The sequence below is a fragment of the Phaseolus vulgaris genome, chromosome 8, assembly GCF_000499845.2.
Source record: "Phaseolus vulgaris cultivar G19833 chromosome 8, P. vulgaris v2.0, whole genome shotgun sequence".
In the NCBI taxonomy this organism is placed as follows: Eukaryota; Viridiplantae; Streptophyta; class Magnoliopsida; order Fabales; family Fabaceae; genus Phaseolus; species Phaseolus vulgaris.
Window position 1 is genome coordinate 9762212 of NC_023752.2, and position 26878 is coordinate 9789089.

General features: G+C 31.6%; 2 protein-coding genes across 15 annotated transcripts; one reads left to right on the forward strand and one right to left on the reverse strand.

Moving 5' to 3' along the window:
• Positions 1-250: 250 nt before the first annotated feature.
• LOC137823912 (pyruvate decarboxylase 2) lies at positions 251-3432 on the reverse strand. The gene is made up of 6 exons (XM_068629249.1): positions 2655-3432; positions 1967-2130; positions 1229-1879; positions 1025-1142; positions 688-876; positions 251-595 (listed from the first exon to the last, which is right to left on the reverse strand). The coding sequence occupies exons 1-6, from the start codon at positions 3180-3182 to the stop codon at positions 425-427; spliced, it is 1821 nt and encodes a 606-aa protein (XP_068485350.1). The 5' UTR covers positions 3183-3432; the 3' UTR covers positions 251-424.
• Positions 3433-13796: 10364 nt separating this feature from the next.
• LOC137823943 (uncharacterized) lies at positions 13797-23715 on the forward strand. 14 transcript variants are annotated; one of them, XR_011083186.1, is made up of 10 exons: positions 13829-13951; positions 14038-14116; positions 14994-15372; positions 16811-17491; positions 17575-17701; positions 17804-18085; positions 18166-18270; positions 22228-22893; positions 22969-23082; positions 23203-23715. XR_011083186.1 is itself a non-coding variant. In XM_068629306.1 (7 exons), the coding sequence occupies exons 1-6, from the start codon at positions 15338-15340 to the stop codon at positions 22858-22860; spliced, it is 1863 nt and encodes a 620-aa protein (XP_068485407.1). In that variant the 5' UTR covers positions 13797-15337; the 3' UTR covers positions 22861-22893; positions 23203-23715. The 14 variants fall into 14 exon arrangements, 2 of the variants coding, with proteins under 2 accessions (XP_068485407.1, XP_068485408.1); XR_011083188.1 differs by having other exon boundaries at positions 15309-15372; XR_011083193.1 differs by adding an exon at positions 16222-16330 and having other exon boundaries at positions 13797-16108.
• Positions 23716-26878: the final 3163 nt, after the last annotated feature.

The following is a 26878-nucleotide window of genomic DNA, read 5'->3' on the forward strand; positions in this document are numbered from 1 at the left end:
ACTTGTAAATTGCGTGGACCATTTTCAACCCTGTAATATAAAAAATTCCATCTTCTCAATAATTCATGTCCATGCATTCATCATCATCAATGAGAAAATAATGGAAGTTTTCTTTTTACTATTGTTAACGAATGCGACAGGCTCCAACTTAATAATATCAGAATAAATTAAACCAACCAGCACCACTGATAGATTCTAGTGTTGTTTTCATCCAAAATCCAAATCTAACAGAAGCTTTAACAAACAAAAATGAACAAAGGTGATGGATAAATATTTTTATCTCAAATTAAAGAATTTACACAAACAAGAGGTCTCTCAATTGCAAAGAAGCTAGAAGCCATTAATAGAAAGTAAATTCCCTAGAAATGACATGTGAAAGAAGAAATTGCAGCAATTCAAACATAGGCTGAATGAAGTAGGAAGTTTATTGAGGATTTGGAGGACGGCTATTGGCAGCACAGACCCTTGAGCCCCACTCAAGCAATTCTTTGCTGGTGTCATCCTTGTGAGCAATCACCTCAATGAAGCAAAAGGAGTCTTTCTTGGGTCCTGTGGCTGTGGCAATTGCTTCAACTAGCTCCTCTTCACAGAACACCTGAGATGAACCATGCATGAATGAATGAATACAAGATATTCCACACTCCATGTTGCATCAATGATGTTTGAGGATAATTTCAAGAAACTCACCTTGGTAGTCCAGCATTTTCCTTCACCGTTGTGGATTGCATCTACTAACCCAGTGTAGTTCCAGTTCTTGATCACATTGTACGGTCCATCGTGAATTTCAACTTCAATGGTGTATCCACCATTGTTTATCAGAAAGATGATGGTCTTTTGCCCACACCGCAGCATTGTTGACACGTCCTGGGCAGTCATCTGCAAAACAATAAAAACAAAATTAAAACATCATAATTCAGTTTGAGAATGGAATTTGAGAGAAGATTTATGGAAAGTTGTAAATGCTTGAGGAAAATACATCAGATTCTCATGGACATCATGGTTTAAGTAGTTATGCTAAACAGACCTGAAAACTTCCATCACCAATGAAGGCAAGCACTCGCTTCTCAGGAACAGCCTGAGCATAACCAAGAGTAGCACCAACAGACCATCCAATTGAGCCATATTGCATTTGGAACTCATACCTGTCAACCAAAATTTTATTAACGCTATAAACACTCTAAGTAAGATGATAATTAAACACAACAAATACACTCTATCAGATACTTACCCACATCCCTTTGGCAATTTCAGCTTTTGGCAGTTAAACCAGGAGTCCCCTGTCTCTGCAATCACAGCAGTTTCACCAGACAACATCTTTTGTATATGTTGGAACAGAACATTAACCCTCAAAGGTTCTTTTGGTGCTGCCTGCAAAGGAACACCTTCAGGGACAAAAATCCTGTGGTAATTTTCATATGAGGTATTGTTGTGCTTGAGGCGCTTAGCGAGTCCCTTGAGGAAATCCTTCATCAGCACACACCCAAATGAAGGTCCATTTGCAATCACAACCCGATCGGGCTGTACAATGATTGCCTTCTCCTTCTTGAGAAGAAGAGAATATCCCACAGAGCTGTAGTCATTAAAAATGGGACCAGCAAACAAGTATGCATCCGCAGATTCCACAATCTCAGCACAGAAGGCAGTGCTCACAGCACCCCAATAAGTTCCAATGAAATGAGGATGGTGCTCTGGAACCTGCCCTTTAGCTGATGGCATTACAGCAAGCGCATAACCAGACGCATCAGCCAGTTCAACAAAGGCTTCACCTGCTGCTGCCACCCTCAGTTTAGGACCACCCACCAGCACTGGTTTCACTGCCTTGTTAAGGAACTCTGCAGCTGCCTCCACTGCTGCCTCAAGCCCCATCTTGTTACTCAATCTACAAAAAAAACAACACAAACATAAACAGCTAATCGCCAATGTTTCCAATGAAGAACAAAGCAACAAATAAAATAAAAAAGCTTACCTGGGAGACAACGAAAAACGAACTGGATCACGGCTGAAGGTGGGGTGAGGAATCCCAGACAAGTTACAACTAATGCTTATATACACAGGCTTTCTTTCTTTCAGTGCAGTTGAGATTGCAGTATCAATCAACTCATGGGCATCTTCCAAGTTAGTCACCACAGCCTAACATCAAACAAAGCCACATTAATGCCTTCAGCATAAAATAAACAAAAACTTCACATAACTCAAACACAGTAAAAACTAAACAAAAGCACACTAACTTCTGGATAAACCTCTCAATTGGATAAACATCTCAGGAGAAAAATAAATTAAGCTAAAATCAACCTACATTTCAACTTTTACCACTTTCATTTTTCCAAAAACTGATTTTAACTTCTCTAAGTTAAAATTAACTGAGAAAAATGGCAATTCATTTTATTTTCTCATTTTCTATTATTAAAAGTAATAATATATATAAAAAAAAAACATGCATTTGCTGTACTTCATTAATTGCTTCTTTCTTGCTTTCTAATTAAGAGTTTCATGTCAGGGATGTTTGTGAGTAGATGACACTGATGGTCAGTGCATGAGTTATCATTCATATTTTTTTTTCTAACTTCATGACACATCCACACTAACAAAAAATGGTAGAAAAAAAAAGCAGAGTGTGTGAGCGTGAGAGTGAGAGAGAGGAAGAGAGTTGGAACCTGGAAGCAAGTAATGGTCTGAAAGCACCTCAACTCTTGGCTGAAATCGGGTAACCCGATGGTGTGGTGGAGGATGCGATTGGTGCCATAGTCGTTGGAGTTAGGCCCACCAACGATGCAGATCAGGGGCAAGTTCTCGCTGTTCGCTCCGGCGATCGCGTTGAGCACGCTGAGCCCGCCGACGGTGAACGTGACGACGCACGCACCGACGCCTCGCGCACGTGCGTAGCCGTCGGCAGCATAGCCGGCGTTGAGCTCGTTACAGCAGCCGATGACGTTGAGCGCGGGCTCAGCGATGAGGTGATCGAGCAGCGTGAGGTTGAAGTCGCCGGGAACGGAGAAGACGTCGGTGACACCGATTTCGACGAGGCGGCGCGCAAGGTGGCCACCGAGCGTAGAGTCTCCGCAGCCATTGATGACGGCGGAAGGAACGCTGGGATGGATGACAGTGGCGTTGGCATGATTGCAGGATACGAGGTCGTTGGTGGGAGGCTTTGCGACGTCCAATGAACCTATCTTAGTGTCCATAACTTGAACTACTGGTTTTAGTGAGAAGTTGAGGTTTGTAGAGAGTGAGAATGGAGAAGGTGTTGTAGTTTTTGGAATGAGAAGAGTGTGGAAATGAGAAGAAGCTTATATAGTGTTAGTGAGTGTGGGTTGGTGGTAAGTGGTAATTGCAAAGGGAAAGACAGTGGGAGATACCATACCAGGGGCGTTCTACAGTTTCCATTCTTGTTCATCATTCTGCTCCTCTCTCTCTTAACTCTACTTTTCTAATAAATACTGACAATACCAATGTTTCTTTTCTAACCTGTAATTCAAAAATTATTATTATTTTATTAAATATCAAAATTAGATGTATTTGGTGTAAATTAATTAAAACAAATTTAGAAAAATTAAAATTTTATAAATAAGATTTTGAATTAAAGTTTGGTTATATTTTATTGAAATGTTTATTCCTTATTTCATTATTCAACTTCATCTAGTTAATCTAATTCAATTAAGTCAATTTTATTTATAATTAGGTCAAATTTGATCCAACCTAAATTTTGTTGTGAAACATGTTTTTTTTTTCTTAATCGCTCTCATCCACTGTTCATTATTGAACAATCACATCCATTAGATTGAAAGTCAAATTAAATACATAAACCTCATCCTATAAATTATTTTTTAAAACTTAAATTATATATAATAGTTATATAGAGTTTATATAAAGCTTTGGAATTCACAATCTTCAATATTAGATTTTTTTTAGTTCCATGTTGAAAATATTTAGTCGCTAACATGAGAATGTATACTAAAAAACCTCTATTAACTAAAAATTAAATTAAATTATAGTATATAAATATATCCTGATGCACTTACTTATTTGGATGATTATCTTAAAATAGTATTGCACTCGAATACAATTTTGTGCATACTAGGAAATGAATATTCATGGAGGTGGAAAACAAGGAAAGAAAACAAAAAACAAAATATCCTTAGCAACCTTTTATTTTGCATTTCTTCACTTTGTTGTATAGAACAAAAAATTGAAATTGGTAACTGCTGTTTGTGTTTTTCTTTGATTCATCAACAGTGTTCTAGAACAAAAAAGTTGGTAGGGAAGGCAAGTTTTGTGTGGTAGGAGACAGCAAGTGGAAAAGAAAGTTAAAATGATTGCAAAGATTTAAATAAAACATTGGACGAGGAAACCAAAAGCAAAACCGTAACCGGTATTATGGTCCTTGTAAGGGTCAACGGTGGCGAGAACGCGGATTTGCTAACCTGGAACAAAATCTTAAAACAGTGTAATAATACTGATATATACTAAAGTTATAAACATTAAATATAACTTAATACAAAGTATTAATAATATTTAAACCGTTTTACTTTCAATATTAAAGTCAAGATAAACTTTTTAAATATTTTAATTTTATAAAATTTAAATAACTAAAAAAGTATCACGTGTACGTCATGCGAATTTTGTTGGTGGCTTATATTTTCTTTTATGTTTACTGAAACTTTATTTTAGATTAATGATAAGAAACTTCTAGACTAAATAACTTCTTTTATTTTATTACTGTATTACATTTTTAATTTCATTTTACCATTTTACATGTTTTAATTTTGTCTAATTTTGAAAAAATATATAAACATGAATTGAGTGGAGGGAAGCATCAAAGGGAGTAGTTGAGTTGGCAAAGCTCTGTAGTTTTGTCCTTATTTAGAATTTAAATTTAAAGAACAATGTAAGTTTCAATTAAAAAATGAAGAAAAAAAAATATTTGAAAATAGAAAAAGGTGATGATAATCCATTGGATTGGTGAGGTACCTGAATCTAACAAAGGTCACGCAGAGTGTGTGAATCATGTTCGTTGTTTCGTCGTGACTCTCTCACATGATGGCGGTCAGATTCCAAGCAGTGGTGAACAATGACTCGTTACTTTCACTCTCACAAGTATTTTTAATCTTCACCGTGGCCATCACAATCACGAGTGTCGCAAAAGAAACCAAACATCAAGTATTTTTATCGTTATTGGGTAGGATTAATATAATTTTCTCATCAACTCTTTTGTCCCATATAATATAATATTATGTTAATTCAACTCCAGGTGGTGATCTTTTATCCAATTTCCTTACAAGGTTACAATGATAAAAATTATATCCTTCCAATATTATTTATATTTATTTTTATTATTATTAATTATAATTATTATATATTATCATAGTTATTATTTATGTTAGAAACAAATTACAATAAGTGGAACTCAAAACCTAAATTAAATAAGCTTTAATCACTGTATCATAGATAGAAGGTTTTTTCTCGTTTTATCTTTTTTATTATACATATTATTAATATTATTATATTCTTAATATTATTTAATTTTTTTAATATTATTAATATTGTTAGTATTATTAATATTATAAATATTATTAAATATTACTAATATTACTAATATTACTAATATTATTATTATTAATAAAAATATTAATATCAATATTATTATTATTACAATTATTAAAAATATTATGTGTGTAATGCTTTATATACGGATACAATTCATATGTAATTATTTTTGTTTTATGGCGCCAAAATTAAATGTTGATTAAATTCGTACGTAATCACTTTTGGATCCGTATGTAATGCTCACTTTACATACGAATTTGGATCCGTATGTAATAATCGCTATGTAAATGGACAATTTCTTATAGTGTTTTTTTATAACCACAGCGATTATCAACCATGTGGTATAGTGTACATCTCGAATGAAGTCAATATTTAGGAGTTTATCCACCTCCTCCTTGGCGGCTACACTTCTTTCCTCCTTAACTTACATTTTTTTAAGACATTGGTCTCGCTTCTTTGCAGACAAAGTGTTTGTGAAAAATGACTTCGGGATCGATCCTTAACATGTTAGTGATCTTCTATGCAAACATGTTTTCATTCTTCTTTAGCATCTCAAATATAGTTTCTTTATTGTTGTCTATTCTCGACATTATTTTGTTGTTCCCAATTGGAGATAAGTTGTATCTTCCTCGAGTTCTACTCATATAGCATCGTTCATTTGAAGTTTAAATTGTAGAATAGGAAAAACATAAGAAGTGAGAGTTCAATTGTGTTTTAATAAAATTTTAAAAAAAAATTGTAAGTATCGTATGATATTGCATAGTATGTAGAATATTGGTGATGGATCAAAGATGTTATAATAAGGAATTCTTCAACAAAAATACGTTTTTCAGTTATTTATGCATAGACTCTCCTTCTTATATTAGTGCAAATAATAATAATATGCAATATAAATGACATAAGGAGAAAGAGAAATATATAATATATTTTTATACTGATTTGTCTGACACCACGACGGACTATATCCAACTCTCGATCAACAAATTGAGTTTCACTAAGTAGACTATTGATGTGAAGTACAATGCGAGTATTATATCGAATCATAGTCACTCCTGGCTAACCCGTTGAATATTCTTTGGATTCATAACCATTCCTGGTTAACTCATTTGAGTATTCCTTGGGCACGTAATCGCTTTTGGCTAATTCCTACAAGTATTTTTTTAGGAACATAATCACTCATAGCTAATACCTACGAGCATTCTTTGGAAATGTAGTCACTCTTGATTAATTCTTACGAGTATTTTTTTAGGAACATAATCACTCATAGCAAATACATATGCCATTCTTTGGGAACGTAGCCACTCTTGGCAAACTTTGTTCAAGTATTCTTTGTCACTTACTCACTCATGACTAAAATTGAGTACTCTTTTGGATTATAGTCACTCTTCCATTTAAGAGTATTCTTTAATAAAAAAACACTCATGGTTAATAATCGAGTATTCTTTACCAAACAACCACTTCTAGTTAAGAGAGATAAATTGTCTGAGTAATGATCAACATATCACATGGTAGCTCACCAAAGAGGGATAACATCTTTCAACGTATACAAGGTTTATGCGTTATCTTCTAGTTTTCTAAGTGAACACGAACATTTGTTCTCTGTGAATTTTTTGGGACATAAAATTTGAGCAATGTTTTTGCAATGTGATCTCATGTTTTTTCTTCTTGATGAACAACTTTACGTAAACATTGTTTCTGATCGTTGACCATATAAAGTAGGCATCTCAATATTGATAGCCTTGAACGTGAAGGATGCATTCCATGCAAAAGAGATGTACCCACATGTGTCTAATTTCTTTCCTAGAGTATATCAATCGAGCTTCCTTGGTTGACTGATATCTTCATGACTGCAAAATTTTCAACTTCAATAATGATGTTATAGTATCATCTTGCATTGGGTTTATTAATTTGAAGTCAGATTTGGTGAAGGTAACATTGAGTATCTTCCTTTTAGAGGTCGAGACAACCACAAATATTTCTTTATTGACAAGGTAAACGAGAAGTCTCTTGTGAAGCCTCTAGTGATTATATTCATCACTCTTGGAGTAGCACGTATCAGTTCTGTTCTTCTTTAGGTGGCGGTCTTATCAGTGACTTTTGTGACGATCATCCGGGGGGGAGGTTCTTCTTGGTGGTCTTGATCTTACCTTCACTTGGGTTGACAATTCCTCCCCATATGGTCATGCTCTTTGCGAACAAATATGTGCAAGTGACCCCCTTGTATCAATTTTTTAATCTTATCTTTTAGTTATCACCATTCTTTAGTGACATGACCAAAAGTTTTGAAGGTATCAACAATGCGGCCTTGTATATGAAGCAAATAAGGATAAGTTCTATATTGAGTTCCTCTCCTAGATTCAGGCTCTATAAACATTAAGAAAAATGTAGTATATGAATCAGTGAGTTATCAACTCCCTAAATTTTATGACAGGTTGATGTTGGTTAAAGCATTCCCTTTGATGTTGATGTTTCATGTTGCAGAGTGTTGTTTCCACATGAACTTTTATTTGAAAATCTTGTAATTCTTACATTTGCATTTGGGCTTCTTACACAAATTTTCGGCAAATGATCTCTACCTGAGTATCGTGATCATAAGGTGTAGAGCTACTTTGGGGATTCCCCATTTTCCTAACGGATATTCACTTGTGCAATTGATGTGAGCTGATGGAGTAAACTTCTTGCAAACTGTGTGTTGAACTTAATCATTTGACATGTTGAAGCAATTAATGGAGTAAGTTGGTAACCATGTAAACTAGCTAATAATTGCTCCTTTCAAATTTATGAGGAAAATGTGATAAAAGATGACAATGTTCTCCATATATAGGCTAACCTAAGTAATGTATACATATTTGTGTTCATTTAGGTCAATGGTTTTGTCATGTCAATTTATGGACAAACTCTTCTAAGTAGGAGGCAATGTTGTCTCAATGATGTCGTCCACGATGGGGTGTTGGTGCAGCGCTCCAACAATGAGGAAAGTGAGCACCTAAAAAGATGCCACATTTTGATGGCTTTCTACTTTTATAGCCCTAATGATATTGGTAGGTGGTGGAAAAGGTAATAATGACATGAGTGACTTGAGGTTTCTTTCTATGTCATCAAGGGCTCAATGTGTTATTCAGGTTTGTGTGAACATAAGTGTTTTATTTTTCAACTTCATTTACATTGTTGTGTTCTCTTCATGTATAATATTGATTTCTTTAGCATTTAGCCTATTCAATTCAATCAATTCCTTTTGTAACTCGATTAGTAATGTCATTCAATCCACACGGTTACCATGGGTTTCTAGTGACCTTTGTTTTTAGTATATTTATCATATTAATTTCTTGTCGATACCATTTAGTCTTATAAAGTTCAACTTGATCCCATAGTGAATATCAAATGTTCTTACCAAAATTGAGATGGTCCCACAAGACTAAGTCTTCCCTTCCAAATTAATTGAGGTCTTCACAAAACTATTATTTGAAGACGTGTTATTTCTCAAATGTTCATAAAAGGTTTGTAAAAAGGACATTTCAGCGCGCTAGTTAGTGAAAGGTGGATAAATATACTAAATATGCAATAAATGAATAATATACTTAAAAATGTTAATTTATTTATAGAGTTTTAATAAACGTTTTACTTGAATTGATTTAGATGATTCAGATTAATCTAATCTAATCATCCTAATACCTACTTAGTACTTGATTATTGATAATATACACAATTTTGTTTATATAACTAATCCAAGATATCGTCACTTTAAGTGACTAACATCTTCTTAATATTGAGTTATACATTAATAAATTTATATTTCTATTTTGATCTCTTAGGTCTATCTTAACTAATGAGTTGATGGTTAAGAAACACATAAATATAATAATTTTGTTTTTAATCTTTAATAATTGTTTTCTCCTTTTGTTTCTCCATAATAATCTTTTAAACTATTTTTTATTTGACAAAACTTAAGTGATGGACTGATGAGTGAGAAGTTAATGGTATCGTTGAGTTAGCACGTGTATTTAAAAAAAATATTTTGTTTGAAAAAAATAAATAATTCAATGTAAATAATGTTATTTCTCCTCATTTAATTTGCATTTCCAAAAAAAAAATATCTTTCTTATTTAGTGGTGAAACTAATAAAGATGTTAATAAAATTAATTCTCTAGAGACTTTGTTTCCCTTCAATTAAGGTTTGAATTTTTTTTAACGTTCTCAATGAAGATAAATAATCCTAAGAAAAATCTAACAGTAGTAGGAAGATAAATAATCCTAAGAAAAATCTAACAGTAGTAGGAAGATAATCTAAATGAAGGGAAACAATATTGTTTGTAATATAATATTGTCAATTTCATCTTCTCTAAGCTTTACAATTTAATATGAAAGACTTAAAAGAAATAGGGCAAACTCTAAATGAAGATAAACAATATTATTTACATTATATTAGTCATTTTTTTTCTTAAAAAGTATTTTTTAAATAAATATATATATGTTAAGTGTATTCAATAGTTGACTTAGTCACTTAACAAACAACTCATTATTTAAATATTTTCAATAAATAATAAAGATTAAAACACAAATTAAAAAAATACAAGGGACTAAATAAGAAACAAAATTGAAGATAAAAAAAATATGTATAACAATTTATTAAAGACAACCAAAAATTGTGACAACCATATTCAATAATAATAATAATTCATCATTTAACATTTAACATATACAAGTAAATTGTATAGGCAAAAATCAATTTTTTTTATCAAAACTAAAAACGAAAAAGAAATATTAGCAATCATATAGGCTAAATTCATAAATTATAAGGGATCAAAAAAGTTATTTAAACATGAAGGATTTTTAATAATAAAAAGGCATTGGTCGATTTGCAGAAAAAGTGATTTAATTTATTAAGTTATTAAAATACACCACTTTATTACATTTAATATGCTTTTATGTGTTAGTAAATTTACCTAGATTAAAATTACTTGAAGGTCTATTACAAGAGTAAATATTGATGTATGTCTGAAATCTTTAAATAACAACTATTAACAAATATAGTTAGGATAAAAATTTTATTTACTTCGTTTTGATAAAAAATATAGTGGAAAGAAATAGAGATAAAAAAGATATAAATATATATATTTTTACTGTTTATTTGAAAAAGGAAATAAAAATGAGAGAAGTTTTTTACGAAAAAATCGTTAAAAAATGTTTTTACCTAAAGTTGAATGGAACGAAAAGGAAATGAACTCTCACTTTTGACTTTTTTTTATTTAAAATAAAAAATATTTAATTTTTTGAAATAATAAAAAATTTATGTTAAAAAATCTATTCAATTATTAAAAAATGTTTTTATATAATTCAAATATTTCTTTGGATTATCTAAATAAGCGCAAATAATTTCTTTTTTTTTTCTATCCATAACATACTTTTGTATTTTATTTTTCTCCTATGCTTCTCATTCATATATCATTTCTCTCTATTTTTTCTCTATTTCATTTCTCATTCATATAAAATATAACAGTCTTCAATTTTCTTACAACAGATAATTATAAAAATAATTAATAATTGAAACAATACTAATAACTCGATAAAATGTCACATTAGAATAATTTTAAAAGGTAGTGATGTATTATTTCCAATATGTCATATTTTTTTTGGTAAATAGTAAGAAGAACAAATGTTAACTTATTTTATTTTTAATATAATAAAAATTACATATTTAATATAAAAAAATAAATTTGTTAATTTTATTTGAATTCTAATAATTTTAATTGTGTTTTATTTTTAATAATTTTCAGTAATTTATTAAAAATAAAATTAAGGTTAATTTTTCTTTTAATAAACATAAGTAACAATTACTAAAAACTAAACATATATGTTCAATTACACTGTTAATAAAATTTAAATAAAACTAACGAGATTCAAATTCTTATATTAAGTCTGTATTTTTTTTATTATACTAAAAATAACGAAATATATCACTGTTTATTATACTGAATCAATTATTATTTTTTAATTCTTAACTTTGAGTTGATAAAATTAACTTTACTCTCAAATCAATTGATACAAGATGAAACACAGATATGTAATGGCATATCTTAAAAATTTAATATATTAATAATTATTTATGCATTTTTTCGTGAATTATAATATGACACTTAATTTTACTATTTTTTTATGTAGCTTAAGTAATCAAGAAAGGTGATTACACAAGTTTCATAAATTATTGTACATCTTTAATACTTATTTTCTTTTAATTAAATGTCAACTAGGTTTATTCTACTTTTGAAAGTAAAAACTTAACAACATAATATACTATAAATATAATATGTTTATTTACAAAATTAATTTATGATTAAACTATTTTCCACATAAGTGTTTTATTGAAAAAAAATATCTACATAAGACTTTTATCTAAGCCATCTTTTGTAGAATAATCTTCTTGCATTTTTTTTTTCTTCCATGGAATTCTCTTCTTCAATTCCACTATCTCACTATATCTTCTCTTTTTTCTCTATCAAATATTTTGAAGATATGTTTTGAGGAGTTCTTTCATAAGAATTTTTAAAAGAAAAATATATAAACAATTATTTAAAAGTTAAAAGTTAAAATCCAAACCATAATGAAAAACTCATTATTTATTTTTTTCTTGCTGTAAAAAAAACTTCCACTTCCTTCTCCTTCACTTCATCTTTTGTCACCATTTCTGTATTGATTTAGGAGTTTGGTTCCTTATTTTTCTCTATTATTATCTATCTATAAAATCTGAATATCTGTATTACATCCCTTAATTCAGATTTGAACAAAATACAAATGATTGTTCATTCTTCAAATATTTACATATTTGTTTTAATATCTCAATATCACAGTGCAATGATTGATCTACGCTTTGATGGTTCAAGATTGTATTTTTATTCATCATGCTATCTCGAAACACTTCAAAATTAAAGTATAATAATGTATCACTACAAGTTATTTACAATAAATCTATAATAAAATTTAAACTTTAATGGCTATATAATGAAAATATAAATTTAGGTTACATTCCCATTCTCCATTGTAAAAATTATGGAATTTACCAACATTTGATGTAATTGGATAATCATATATTATATATATATATATAATTTTATTTTTTTTATAAAAAGTTTAATGTTAGGTGTACCGACCAGTTATCGGGCGTCGTTGACCACTGGTAATATTGGTGCCACGTAAGCAGGGTCCCACGAGCAGCGTGGGTCAGTATCTCACGAAGCACGTGCGCCAAGGAGCCAAAGAGTGGTCAGTCGCCAAGATGTATCGACGTGCCACTAGACAATGTGGAGAAGTGGACACCGGGACCCGAGTAATAGAATTGGGCCACAAGAGGTGGATCTCAGACCACACACCAGTTATGAGAAAGGGAGAAGCCTAGGTCACGAGAGTCCATGTGTGTAGAGTGAATGACGCGTTTAGGGCGTAACACAAGTATAGAGCCACTGGAAAGATATGACCTGTGAGGGTTGCATTCCAAAGATGAGTTGCATGCATGACACGTGAACAGCTAGGGCACTCCCAAAGGCGGGTGACCCTAGAGATCAGGTGCACGAGGAGGCACCCAGGTGGTCACCCTGTCAGAGGTTGCACTCCAGTTAGGGAACCCACGTGCTAGGTTATCTTAAAAGTAGGGTAACAACAGTGTTGGACCCACCCCATTAAAAAGTCCCATATTGAGTAAAGAGGAAACCCTGATTTCAGTCTATAAAAAGGAAAGCAACAAACTTAGCAAGGTACGCTATTCATTTGTGCTGCTTAACACACACAGTGACAGTTATACCGTTTTGGTGTTTCCTAGCCCTAAGATTGACTTGAGCGTCGGAGTACAAACGGTCTCTAGGGTGTCCCTTGTCTTTGTGTTTTTAGGCATAAAGCACGTCAGAAGCGCAGAAGACGTATTTGGTCAACCGACATCACTATGTTAGTTGAGTTGACATCTCAACTATACTGAGACCTAAGTAACAACAATAATTTACTATATATTGTACATTTTAACTACAGTATAATTTATATATTTAGAAGTATTTTTTTATTATAAGTGATATTTATTTTTTGTAATCCAATATTGAAATTCGGTAATTAGTTTTCCTTCAGATTTATTTGTTATAAATATTTTTGAAATTCTGCAAGAACTTCCTTAAAATTTCTGGAACATTTTCTCACAAATTTATTTATCGCGTTCTATTTTTTAAACGATTTGACAAAAAAATATGTAAATAATTCCTTCAAAATTTCGTACAAGTTCATTTTATAGTTTTAATTACCTATAAAGATCTACAGAATAATCTGTAGCAATTTTATGGTTTTTCAAATTTTCTTTTAAAACTCTCGCATTACCTGCGAATTTTCCTTGAAACTCGTTTGAGTGACCTCGAGCTTTGTATCACGATTTAGGGTTTGGATCATGCTAAACACTTAGTATTGTATTATATATTTTTTTCCACTGTTTGTGTTTATCGCATAATTTCACCATTATTTCAGTTACCTACTATGACTCTGAGCTTTGGACCATAATCTCCACCGCTGTATCCGCCGTTTTAACGTTATCCGGCCGCCTCAGGTACCTCGAATGGTGCCCTCACCCCTAACACTGTGATTTAGCGTTTTATTCAAACTTCATTTTGTGCATTTTTCACTTGAACCACGTGAATCTTCTTTGTTTTATGCATTCTATTCGTCTATGCATTTTTAAATTTTTCAGATTACACATGCGAAGCTATTGGAATACTCAGATTCTCGTTTAGTAATTAGTTTAATTTAAGTAACTACCGAAAGGAGAACCAACGTTTATTACCACCTGGCTTGAATGTATGGCTGTCTTTCGGTGCTAATTAGGACTGTTTTAGGTTTCTATATGGTATCTTGTTGATAAATTCCTGTTTTTCTTTCTAATGATCCTCATGTGTTTTGAAAACCTCGTGTGTTTTTCTCTTAGCAGAATGATTGTGTCCTGTAGAAAAATAGTTTTCAAATTACTTTGATTTAATTTTTGCAGTCGATGATTCTTATTTGCGTTTGATATTTTTTGAGTTTCCTTGTTTGATGCCAGAGTAATACTGTATTCATTTGTCTGAATAGTTTTGTGTGAGGTCCATTTGTGAAGCACAAAAATTAAAGAGTAATGTGCAAGTTCATGCTTCTACACCAGCTGGTTATCCAACAATTAAAACTCAAAATATAGTTTCAGTTATTTTCAACTGGCAGTACAAGTTCAACCAAGACAGGAACAAAAATAAGCTGAAGTGAAAAAACATAAACTATTTTTTTTGCGATGCTAGTTATAATCTTATAGGCAATTTACAATTGGGTTAAAAAAGGGTGAGGTGCAGTTTTTGTATTGATAGAGATTTTATATTCATTGGGTTGTTGTATCTGTGTGGCAATTAGCTAGCTTTATGACGTGTGAAAGATCCTTGACGAGTTCAATTCTTGGGCAGTATTAAAAATCATTTGCAAGGGCATTAACTGTCAACTGACGTTACAATCCTTCAAGATGATGATTGAGATACAGGCGGCCTAAGAAGGAGGACAAATAATTGTAGTAGTACAGGTTGATTCTGTGCACTAATCTAGACCCAAGAATCAGGATGAATAATTCTCTCTAAAATTGCTGTAGCTACAAAAGGAAAGAAAATATAAGAAGATCCTAAATCTAGTTGTACAAATCAGAATTGTGTGGTTTTAATTGATTTCCACTATCATTGACAGTTTATTATTCTTGTTGACAGACATGATCTATTTCCCAATTGTAGGATATTTCATCCAGGGCCATCTCTAGGCCATGTACATGTGTCTCCAAAGAATTCAGTCCACTTTGTGAGCTTCCAATAAATTTCTATTCAAATAAAGATGAGGGAATGGGTTAAAAATATAATATTTATTATTTGAGAAAAAATGTTTGTACGAATGTCTTATCAGATAAACTTTTAAGCAAGGTGGTGGGGAATTGCAGTTTTATTATATAACTCTAATGACAGCGTAAATGTCACAGCATAACTGTAGCCCTTAATACTTTGTTTATGCTTTTTATTTTATTCTTAGTTTTACACGAAATAGATGATGACTAGTGAATTAAGAGCACATGCATTGGGCATGTCCAAGATGATCCCTATTCTGAGCTAGGATCATTCTCCAGTTACTCCCTCCCTGGATATCTAAACAGTCCCCATTGGTATGAAGAGACGGGTAGATTCATCAGCAATGGCTGCTGTGACTCAAAGTCAGATTACGACAGCTGAGCTCAGGAATAAAGAAGAGTTTAGTTTAGTGCTTGGTTAGATAAAATTACTGTGAGTATCCATTTGGATCATCTATATTCAGGAATAGAAGAAATCAAAGCTTATTAATGGCTCAATCCAACCAGAATAACTACGATGATTCCTCCACCAATAATGGTGGTCCCCATCCTGACAATAAAACTGCAACCCACAGCCTATTCTACTCGCATCTCTAAGTTGGAATTCCCTTGGTTTGATGGTAAGAATATGAAAGAATGGTTGTATAAGTGCACCCAGTTCTTTTCTATGAATATGACACAACGGAAACTTCCAAGGTTCGTTTTGCCCTCTATTTACCTTAATGGGATTGCCCTACGGTGGCTTCTCAACTATATGCATTACAAATTTGATGTCTATCCTTCTTGGTCTCAATACATTGTTGATGTAGCTTAACGATTTGGTGAAGTTTATGATGGCCCACTCACTGCTCTAATTCAAGTGAAACACACAGCAAGATACTGGAATATGTGGATGATTTCGAGCTAGGCTTAACTTAGGTAACCTTTCTTCCTGAGTGCTCTCTGAGCATGTTCTTGGCTGGACTAGAACATGAAACCCATATGACGGTCAGGATGTTCAACCACTACACTATTGTTCATGCATCTCGCCTTGCGAAATTGCATGAAGCTGCCAAAGCTTCAATCAATGAGCATGGTGGCCTCAACCATGCGAATTTAAACATGGGGATGGTACATAATACAAGTGCAGTTTAAGTTTTTATATTAACCATAGCCTAAGAAATATGTTGATAATGAACCTACACATTTGGAGACCAATGCAAAATAGTACCAAAATTTGTCAAAATAAAGATTTTTGAGGTTTATTGACTAACCATTAATGGAGTTTTATAAAAGTGTCTTCTTGAATGGAATTGGGTCATGTCATATATAATTGATGGTTAAGTTTTTTCATTGTTTGATTTATATCACTTATCTTGCTTTTTAATTTCTAACATTTGAAAAAAACTTATCTTTCAGTAATTTTAGAGTTGAGCTGAAAATGGAAGAGCCTACACATCGAACATGGATGTATACTAGGCTTCTTCCTAGACAAAAGGGTTATACAACTGAATTTTTAGAAGGCGTCAAAAAGTTTATTGATTTTGCTTGTCGACAACCAAAGTATTTGAATGAAGGTGTAATAAGGTGTCCATGTAAGTTATGTAAAAATGAAAAGGACTTAGTCCCGGACAAAGTAAATGTTCACATTCTTGAGAAAGGGTTTGCACCAAAATATTGGTATTGGACTTTCCAAGGAGAGAAAGTTCCTCATATTAAAGATGATGCTGAAGTGAATTCTGTGTGTAAAAGTACACCTGAGTTGTCTGTTGCTTTAACAATGTTAAACATGTCACGAACTTGCTTCAATGATCAACCTCATCTCATGCAAACTCAATCTCAGCCTCAATCTATTCTATCTCGTACTCCACCTCAATCTCAATCTTATTCCACCCAACAAACTCAACCTCCAATCCAATCCCAATCTCATACCACTCAACCTACACAACCTCAACCTCAAAATCAATACGAACACGTCCCTACTCAAGTCCTCCGTATGGAAGAATATCCAAAGGTCAAGAAAGCCCTAATTTCTTCATCATGTGAAGTTAGTGGAGGCAAAAATGGAAACAAAATCATGATACTCCCAGAAGGGGATGGGTGAGTCCTTTTTTTCCTAGCATATGATGTGATTTTTTATTATTTGATTTTTAATCATTCATAATTTTTGTTCTTTTACATAGGTTTGATCAACATAAGCTGGTAGTAGGGACAATTGCTTCAATCATTCGTACTAACTTGGAGGAGGCAAAACCATCATGGAAACAATTATCTACAAGTCAAAGGGATTCGTGGTTTAATATATTTGAAGTAATCAAATTTCAAAATTTGATTAAAAGTATTCAATTTTTGCATCATTTTAATTATGTGTCTAATCTTATAATTTTTTCATTTTTGTCAAAACCAATATAGTCAAAGTTCACATGGCCACCTCAATATAAGGACATGGTGCGACGCAACTTGGAGAAGAGGGGTTCAGCTAAAATGACTCAATTAATGCAAGATGTTCGAAAAAATTTAAATCAAAAGCCAACTTGGATGGAAAATGGTGTCTGGGCACAATTGAAGGCACATTGGGGGTCCTCAAATTTTAAACAAAAGTCTGAAATAAATAAAAGAAATCGTGAGTCTATGGATGGTGCATCTCTTCACACTGGAGGATCCATTCCTCATCGTTTGCATTGGAAGAGAATGGTATTATTAATTGACCTTATATTTTATTTTGTAGGTTTCAAAATTAATGATATTTAGTTTTGTTTTATCATTTATTACAGAAAGAGGCAAAAGGGACAGATCCATCACTGTCCGAGTTTTATTTTCGTACTCACCGAAGGAAAAAAGATCAAAGTTGGGTGGGTCCCCATGCTGAATCTGCTTATGTAAGTTTGATACTAATGAATGATTTGAGACATATATTTCTTTGTTTATTTGATTGTAATATGAAGTTATGTAATGCAAAAATTGCCTAATATCAATGTGATACTTTAGAGATAATGTATGAGAAAAATATTCATATATATATAGATAGATAGATAAGTGGCTTACAACAAAAGCTTAAGGAAAGAGAAAGAAAAAAGCCCCCTATGATACTAGGTTATAAATAGATACAACATTGAACAACTATAAATGGAATTGTCAAGGATTTTGTCAAAATGCTTGCATGTTGATCATTGCAGCCGCCAAACCTAGTGCAAATTCCCTTAGACAAGAACTTTTTTCTAACAAAATGACTGTAAATTTTTAAGCATTTTGTCCTCTCATGAAACATAGGGTTGGAAGAAATGTGAAGAGTTGCTAGAATATCACAATACATCCTCATTTGTTTCACAAAATCACAATTCTTGGAGAAATTGTTTTATCCAAGTTCACAAGTAAGTGATTTCATTGCCCTATATTCCCCTTCAACACTTAATCGAACAACTACATTTTTGTTTCTTGTTTTTCCAAGAAATAATATTCCCTCCAATGAAAACACAATATCTAGTAGTGGGAACATTTCAGTGATCAATGTGAAGAACCTACATAAACTGACCAACCACACCAATTGCAAAAGATAGGTCAAGCCTAAGATGAATAAGTTTTCCTACAAGTCTATTCTATCTCTCTAGATCTTAGAAGGACTAACTTTGTTTTGCTATTAATTTCTAATTTGGATCCATGGGGTTATTTGCCGGTCTACAATCCATCATTCATGTTTCTTTGAAGACATCTACTACATATTTTCTTTGAGAATTCACAATACCTTCTTTTGATTGAGCTACTTCAATGCCTAGGACATATTTGAGATACCCAAGATCTTTGGTTTGAAAGCGTTTGCCCAAATGTTGCTTTAGCTAAACAATTTTGGTAGCATCATTTCATGTAATAACTATATCATTAGCATACACAATTAGATAAACATATTTTCCATGAGATGTATGGCGATAAAAGATTGAATGATCTATCTCACTGCGTTTTAGCCCAAAAATTTAAACAATACGGCTAAACTTTCCAAACTAAGCACATGGAGACTACTTGAGACTATTTTAGTCTACAATCTAACCCAAACTCTTCCTAAGCAACAAAACCAGGAGGTTACTCCATGTAGATGTCATGTTTCAAATCACCATGAAGGAAAACATTCTTAATATTCCGTTGATGAAAAGGCTAACGGCGAAGAGTTGCCATAGCAAAGAAGAGACAAATAGTAGTCATTTTGGCTATAGGAGAAAAAGTATTATTGTAATCCATATCATATATCTAAGTATATCCTTTGACCGCCAACTAAGCTTTAAGGTGTCAACCTTACCATTTGACCCAACTTTAATGACGTACACCCATCTAACCAATAGTCTTCTGCTTGGGTGGTAAAGGAACTAAGTCTCGTATATTTAAGAGTTTGACTTTCATTAATCATAGCTTGTTTCCATCTAGGATTATCAAGTGTTTCAATTACATTTTTTTTGTAATGGTAATAGAAGACATGGAGGAAATAAATGAGAAATAGAAAAGGGGTAACATATGAATGATAGTTTAGAAAATTGTAAATAGGATGAGAATTACATGTAGAGTCAGTACTTTCTCCAAGAGCAATGTACCAACTAGAATTTTCATTATCAAGAAGTGATAATGGTAAAGGACTTGATGAACAAGACCCACCATGTAATATTGAATCAATCACTTGTGATTTGTCTTGTTTGTAGTTTGTCTAGACTTGGAGACAAGTCGTGTACAAAATACACGCAACTAAATACATGAGGAGTAGATGTTCATTTGGAAACATTAGAATAAGGATGATCGTTCATTAAATAAAGCCAAATACATCTAAAATATTCATCGATGAAGGTACAAAATATTGAAACCCAAAAGATGTAACACGAATTTGTCCCTAAATGTTAGAGTGAATGATAGAAAAAAACCGATTTACATCTTGATTCATTTTGCTTAGGAAAAGAGGGTTTGATATGTTTTCCAACTTGACACGACTTACTTCAAGACTTGAATGTTTACTAAGTTCAAGAACAATTTCTTTTAATTTTGACAAGTGTGGAATACCCAAGCAATCATGCAAAAGTTTAGGGGAAAGGGAGGCTAGTCAAGACTCAAATGATTTGGTTCCAAAATAGTACAATCCTCTACTTCTAATCATATGATTAGAACCTTGACAAGCACTTTAATCAATTCTCCATAGATTTTGACTCAAATACTTAGTTTCATGCTGGAGATGTCCAGTCTTCAATGTGAGAGGGTATATTGGAGAGTCCAAAATCGATTGGAGATATGGCTAAATTATAATGTATGGGTGCAAACTTTTCCTAATAAACCGATTTTGTAGGTTGAGTTAGACTCAAAGTCCATTTTCTAAGATTTTCGTTTAACTATTTTGTATTTGGAAATATTTGTTGTCTTGTTAGGAAAGTCATGCATAGAGTAACACTTATCTTGAGTATGAGCTATTCTTTTACAATAAGAGCATTGAGAATGTTCTTCGTCATCATGTCCTCTATTGCCACGACCTCCCCTTCCACAAGTAGACCACCATGGCATAAGCTTTAGCGGACTTGTGAGGAATTCTACTTTTAAAAGTTGGAACACGGAGGGGACATAGTTGTTAAGTTCTCCATACTGGTTATGATTTGATCCCAAATATGAACAAAATCTAGATTCATTGGACGAAAACCATGATCATATAACTTGCCCAACTTCTGTTGGAGGTCTTCCATGAGTAAGCTTCTAAGAATAAATTTAGTCCTTAGTAGCTATTTACCTTCAACAGTTTAAGATTGCCATGATGAAGTACATGGAAGTCTAGCTTCTTCCATTGTTCAACGCTTGATTATATTTCACTGTCGTATTTTCCAAGTAAAGTTTTACCATTAAGTTTTTTGAAGTAATTGTTGGAGACCCAGAAAATGAGTAGGTAGGTCCAACAAATAGACTTTCCATAGATCTAGCAAAAACAAAAAAAATAACTTAGAAAAAGGAGAAGTTGCCTAGGGGGTCAAGAGAAAATATACGTGAACAGTGTCAGAAAGGTAAGGTGAGGGTGGAACCATGACATAAGAAGCTGACAAAACTGATGGAGGTGGCACAATGTTGTTCTAGTGACAGAAAGGCAGTGTGTGGGCTGCATGCGCCTGACTAAGCCGCATAGAGAAGCAGCGCATGGGGGAGAACCAACTTGCATGATCGATCTGGTTGGGCATTGCTTGGAAAGATGCTTCATATCCAGTGGTTGTTGAAAAAAAACGATGACAAACGGTGCCCAAAGTTTTAGTGGCAATAGAAAACGCTCCCTCCCTAGACAAGACAGGCAAAGCAGGAAAGACCACTTTGATAGATAGCAACTTAAAAGATAGTGTATGAGAATAAGAGTTTGATAGAAATCTAAGGATTCAGATTCATGTATAATTAAGGATCAATGACTTACAATAGAAGATTAAGGAGAGAGAAAGAAAAACCCTAAGATACTAGGTTATAGACATTTGGTTAGAAAATAATATAACCTATTCTAACATTGGTAATTCTTCTGTGTTGTTTAGAAATTAAGCAATTGTCAGAATAAGGTGCACCAATAAAAATATTAATGATAATAAATTGAATATTATTAAAATAGCATTCATTAAAATAGTATTATTACATAAATAAGGTGCTTCCATAGTTTAACCGTCTTGCCAGGAAAATTAATATTGGGACCATCCAAGATGGCTCCATATGAATGTGCACCGCTGGGTGTGTTAACTGTTAGCCCTTTTTATCAATTTATCTTGTTTGTGAATATACCTATATTATTATTTTACTAATTGATCTGAAATGATGGTATTTTTACTCATGCTAATATGTTTCTTATGATGTAGGATAAATTTGTAAAGAAGAAGTTTGAGTTGTCTTCTATGGCTTCAAAAGTTATTTCGGGGGAGGATGTTGCTGATTCTCAACCATCTAAAGATCACATGCCATCTGACTTCGATGTTTGGGTCGATTCAGTTGGAAAGAAAAAAGGGAGGATCTTTGGGCTTGGATCCATAGGCAAAACATTATTTACATCCTCAAGTCCACCAATGAATCTTTCCGCCAATTCAGAGGAGGTTGATATTTTAAGAAATCGAATTCAAGAATTAAATGAATCTCTACAAAGACGAGAGCAGGAGAAGCTAAATATGAGACAGGAGTTGACTCAAACCAAAAACCAAGGATCCGTAAGCAAAACATTATTAACATCCCCTAGTCAACCAGTGAAGGTTTCTGCATATTCAGAGGAGATTGATGAATTAAGAAATCAGATTAAGGCATTAAATGAATCTTTACGTAGACAAGAACAAGAGAAACTAGAAATGAAACAGGAGTTAATTCAGACCAAAAAACAAGTATTGGCTTTAATGCTGCACTTAGGATTTGTTGGTTCTTCAACAGGTCCATCTTCATCACCTCAACACAGCAGTGTAAATGAGGACAGTGGCAGTGACACTGTTAGTGATCATATCCAATAGGTTATATTTGATATCTGGCTACATTCTCTTAAGGTGTGTTGCCTTATCATACTTTATTTTATTGGTATAATTTGTTTATTTATTATGAAAGAAATGGTTCGGCAACAGGTCCACTATCTTCATCACCTCAACACGGCAGTATAAATGAGGACAGTGGTAGTGACACCGTTAGTTACCATATCCAATAGGGTTATATTTGATATCTTGCTACATTCTCTTTAGGTGTGTTGCCATATCATACTTTGTTTTATTGGGATAATTTATTTATTTATTTTGAAAGAAATGTTGCCTTATCTAGTTTGTTTGCAATTTCTTGAGTTTTTTTCTTTTATTATAATGCAGGTCATGGTCTACTCAGAACCATAGTCTACTTCCGCTTGTTGCTGGACAATGTAAAAACGTTTACTTTTCCCCTACTTCTTTCTTTTATCTTTGTTCATTGACGTGAGCACTTTTTCAGACTCTCATTAGATTCATTCTTTAGTATGACAGTAGACCTTGGGCTGAATGACGAGATAGGATCTCAAGTGGATTTTTTTGTCGCCGAAATTGAGTATTCGAATTGGATCATTTCTCTTTGTGCAGAGGACTCCTGCTTTTGCTACCAAATTCTCATTCCTAATTCAACAATTTTCTCTTTTCTCTCTTTTGTTACTTTCTCTTCAACACATTGTCTCCTTTTGATGGTGCCTTTTAGATTACTCTTTAACTTATCATATGCGGATACAAATGTGAATTTGGCCTTTCCAAGCCTGTATCTCGTTCAATATTGGGAAATGATACTCAAACTTTTATTTGTTTTGTATGTTGATAAGATGCTCAATGGAAAGAAGTTTCTGTATATTTTGACTAAAAGTTTAAGATATGCTATGAAAGCTTTTTGTCTGTGTATGCTTTAGGTGATTTGGGAGGGAGAGATTGAAAAAGGATATTGGCTATTTTCATTGTTTCGAAGAGAATTAAGAAGGATTTGTAATGAAAATCCGCTGTCCCACAAACATTTCCTTCTACATTAATAGTGATTTCAGGTGGACAACAAAATATTTTCATAATATTTTTCATTCATTTTCCTCTATTTTCTTGCACAACCGAACAAAGGAATGAAAATAAATCATCTTATAATGTTTCCTTTATAATTTTATCCATCCCAACAATGCAAAATTTCAAAATCATGGTCACTTCAATTAAAATCATTTATATTTTCTTTAATTCTTCTATGTTTTATTCCATCCAAAATGTAAAGATATTTTTAGTTTAAAAAAAAGGTCGGTTATACAAAGATCAAACAAGAATGTGTGAATATTATGGGCCTTTGTTATTACTCAAGATGAATAGTCAAGTTGGTCTTCAAAAGGACTCTTTCTTCCTACACCTCCATACCTTCTTCTGCCACCCCCATACTAAATGTAAAAATACCGTTTTCTCCTTTTTTGTGCCACCTCCATACATAATCCGGAAGCTGTTTTTGAATCCGGAAGTGTTCTTGAGATTTATAAAATCCGGAACTCTTTTTTGCATTTGAAATAAGCCTATGGATTATGTAATCCGAATATATTATGGATTACATAATTCAGAAGTCAATCTCATATTTAGAAAAGACTTCCGGATTATGTAATCCGGAAGCTAATCACTCCTCTGAAAAAAAGACTTCTGGATTACATAATCTGTAAGCTAATTTTATGTATAGAAAAGACTTCCGGATTATGTAATCCAGAAGCTAATCACAAAAGGCTTCTGGATTACATAATCCAGAAGCTAATTCTGGATCTAGAAAAAGACTTTCGGATTATGTAATCCAGAATATTAATAAAAGATATTTTTTGAATATAAAAAATATATGGAAGTGGTACAAGAAGATATGGAGGTGCAGGAAGAAGCAGCCCTTCAAAAGTATTAGTCATTATTTGTTTCTTCAGAAAAGTTCATTCTTTTAGTATCCATTTGGTTGGGAACTATTTGAATGCTACAATTAAAAAATACATTTTAAATTATATAACCTGAAAATATATTATATATTGTAAAATCTAAAATTTAAAAATGTATTTCATATTGTATAACCTGAAACTATAGTGATATTATGGAGATATTTTTATAAAGAAAATACAGATACTAATGTTATAAGATTTTACATTTTTAAAGGCTCAAATAATGGGTTTGCCTGGTAGTTAACAAGGGAAAATTGGTGTTCAAGATTGAGTATTTAATCAAGATATGGAATGTTAATATAAGATTGTCTTAAATATAATTTGAAACATTGTTGAAATAGATTTGGTATGTTAATATAATAATGGAGGTTCATTATTTCTATACTTGTACATAAAGAATATATTATAAGTTTTATGCTTAATGCTTAATCGTTATTATATATTAAATTATATAGAGAAGTGATCCCATTATTCAAAGAATAACTTTAAAAAATACTTCTCAATGAAAATAATTTAAATTTATTCTTTTAAAAACTTCATCTTTTTTATTTATTTATTTATATTATATTATATTATATATATATATATGCATTGTTAATATTAAAATATAACGTTAAATGAAATTTTTAAAAGTTAGATGATTCTTTAAGTTATCATGCAATTTCAGACCTAATTATCTACGTGTATTCATATTATGTGAAATACCTCCTTTTTATTATCGTTTAATAATTACTTTCTCACAATATTTTTTTTTATGGTGAGAAAAAAAATCACCCTTTATTTATTTTTTAAAATGCAAACTGGCGTAATATTCAATTTCTATTTTTTTATGATTATAAGTATTTTAATAGATTTATCAATTACTTTGATATTTTCTTTATAAATACGTGTTAGTAAATATGAGTATAAAGACTTAAAATATAGATAAATAATTATGAATATTAATATATTTTTAAAAACTGTTAAATTTCTTCGTAAATGTATTTTGTAAAAAAAATGTTAAAAACGTTAATGTTGTTTTCACACAAAACAAATTTTGTTATGAAAAAAAGAAAAAAAAAAAAAGGTTCCATGAATTTTTTCTTAAATTTAAGGTATTAATCATATTTTTTCAAAATTATATTCAAATTTACAGATTTTATTTATGAAAGAACTATTTTTTTTCAATTTAAAATAAATGTTTAGGAATGATAAAGGATAGCATTTTTAATTCTGTCTAGAAATATAAATTAGAAATGAAACACTATTTAATTATTCATTTTTAAAATTCGTTATCCTCTCTAAACTTTTATCATCTAAAACTCTTTATTTTTTATAATTTTTATTATTTCTTATCACTTTTTCAATGATGCTAAAATAACATTTATTTCCAAGTAAAGACTTTGTCATCAATTCACAATTTAAATATTATTTTATTTAATTAATAAATTATATTTCTGATAATAAGATATATTTTTGTGATTAATAAAAAATATAAAACAATTCTTAGATAGTATGCTTGATGTATAATTATACATGTATGTTATTAATTATTATATATTTAATTGAATAGTTACTTTATTTAATATTTTGTTGTGTTTAATAATTTTATTATGATCATATCATACGAAGTGTAGGGAGCTTACAACAAAATAGAAAAAAATGTGGATAAAACACATTAAGAAAAAATTGCATATTTAAATTATGTAAGTTTCTTACAAAAAAAACGTTGATATAAAAGCAATAGGAAAACGATTTTGAAAAATATAAAATAAATAAATTCAATGAAATAGGTAACGAATAACCAAAAGTTATAAAAAAAATCATAAAATTGCCTATTAAAATAATAATAATAATAAAGAAAATGATTAAAAATTACTTTTATGTACACTTGGAATGAGTACAAAATTAATTTAAATTTATACTTTTATTAATAATCGAGGAATAAATAGCTTCAAATAATATTTAATAATATAATAAAAAAAATGCTAGCAATGTTAACTGCCCTTTTAAAGATATTTTTTACTATTGATAATTAAAATAATTGTACATTTTGATTTGAAGAAAATGTGTTAAAAGTATATTAGATAATGTACTGATGTTATTTTATTTTG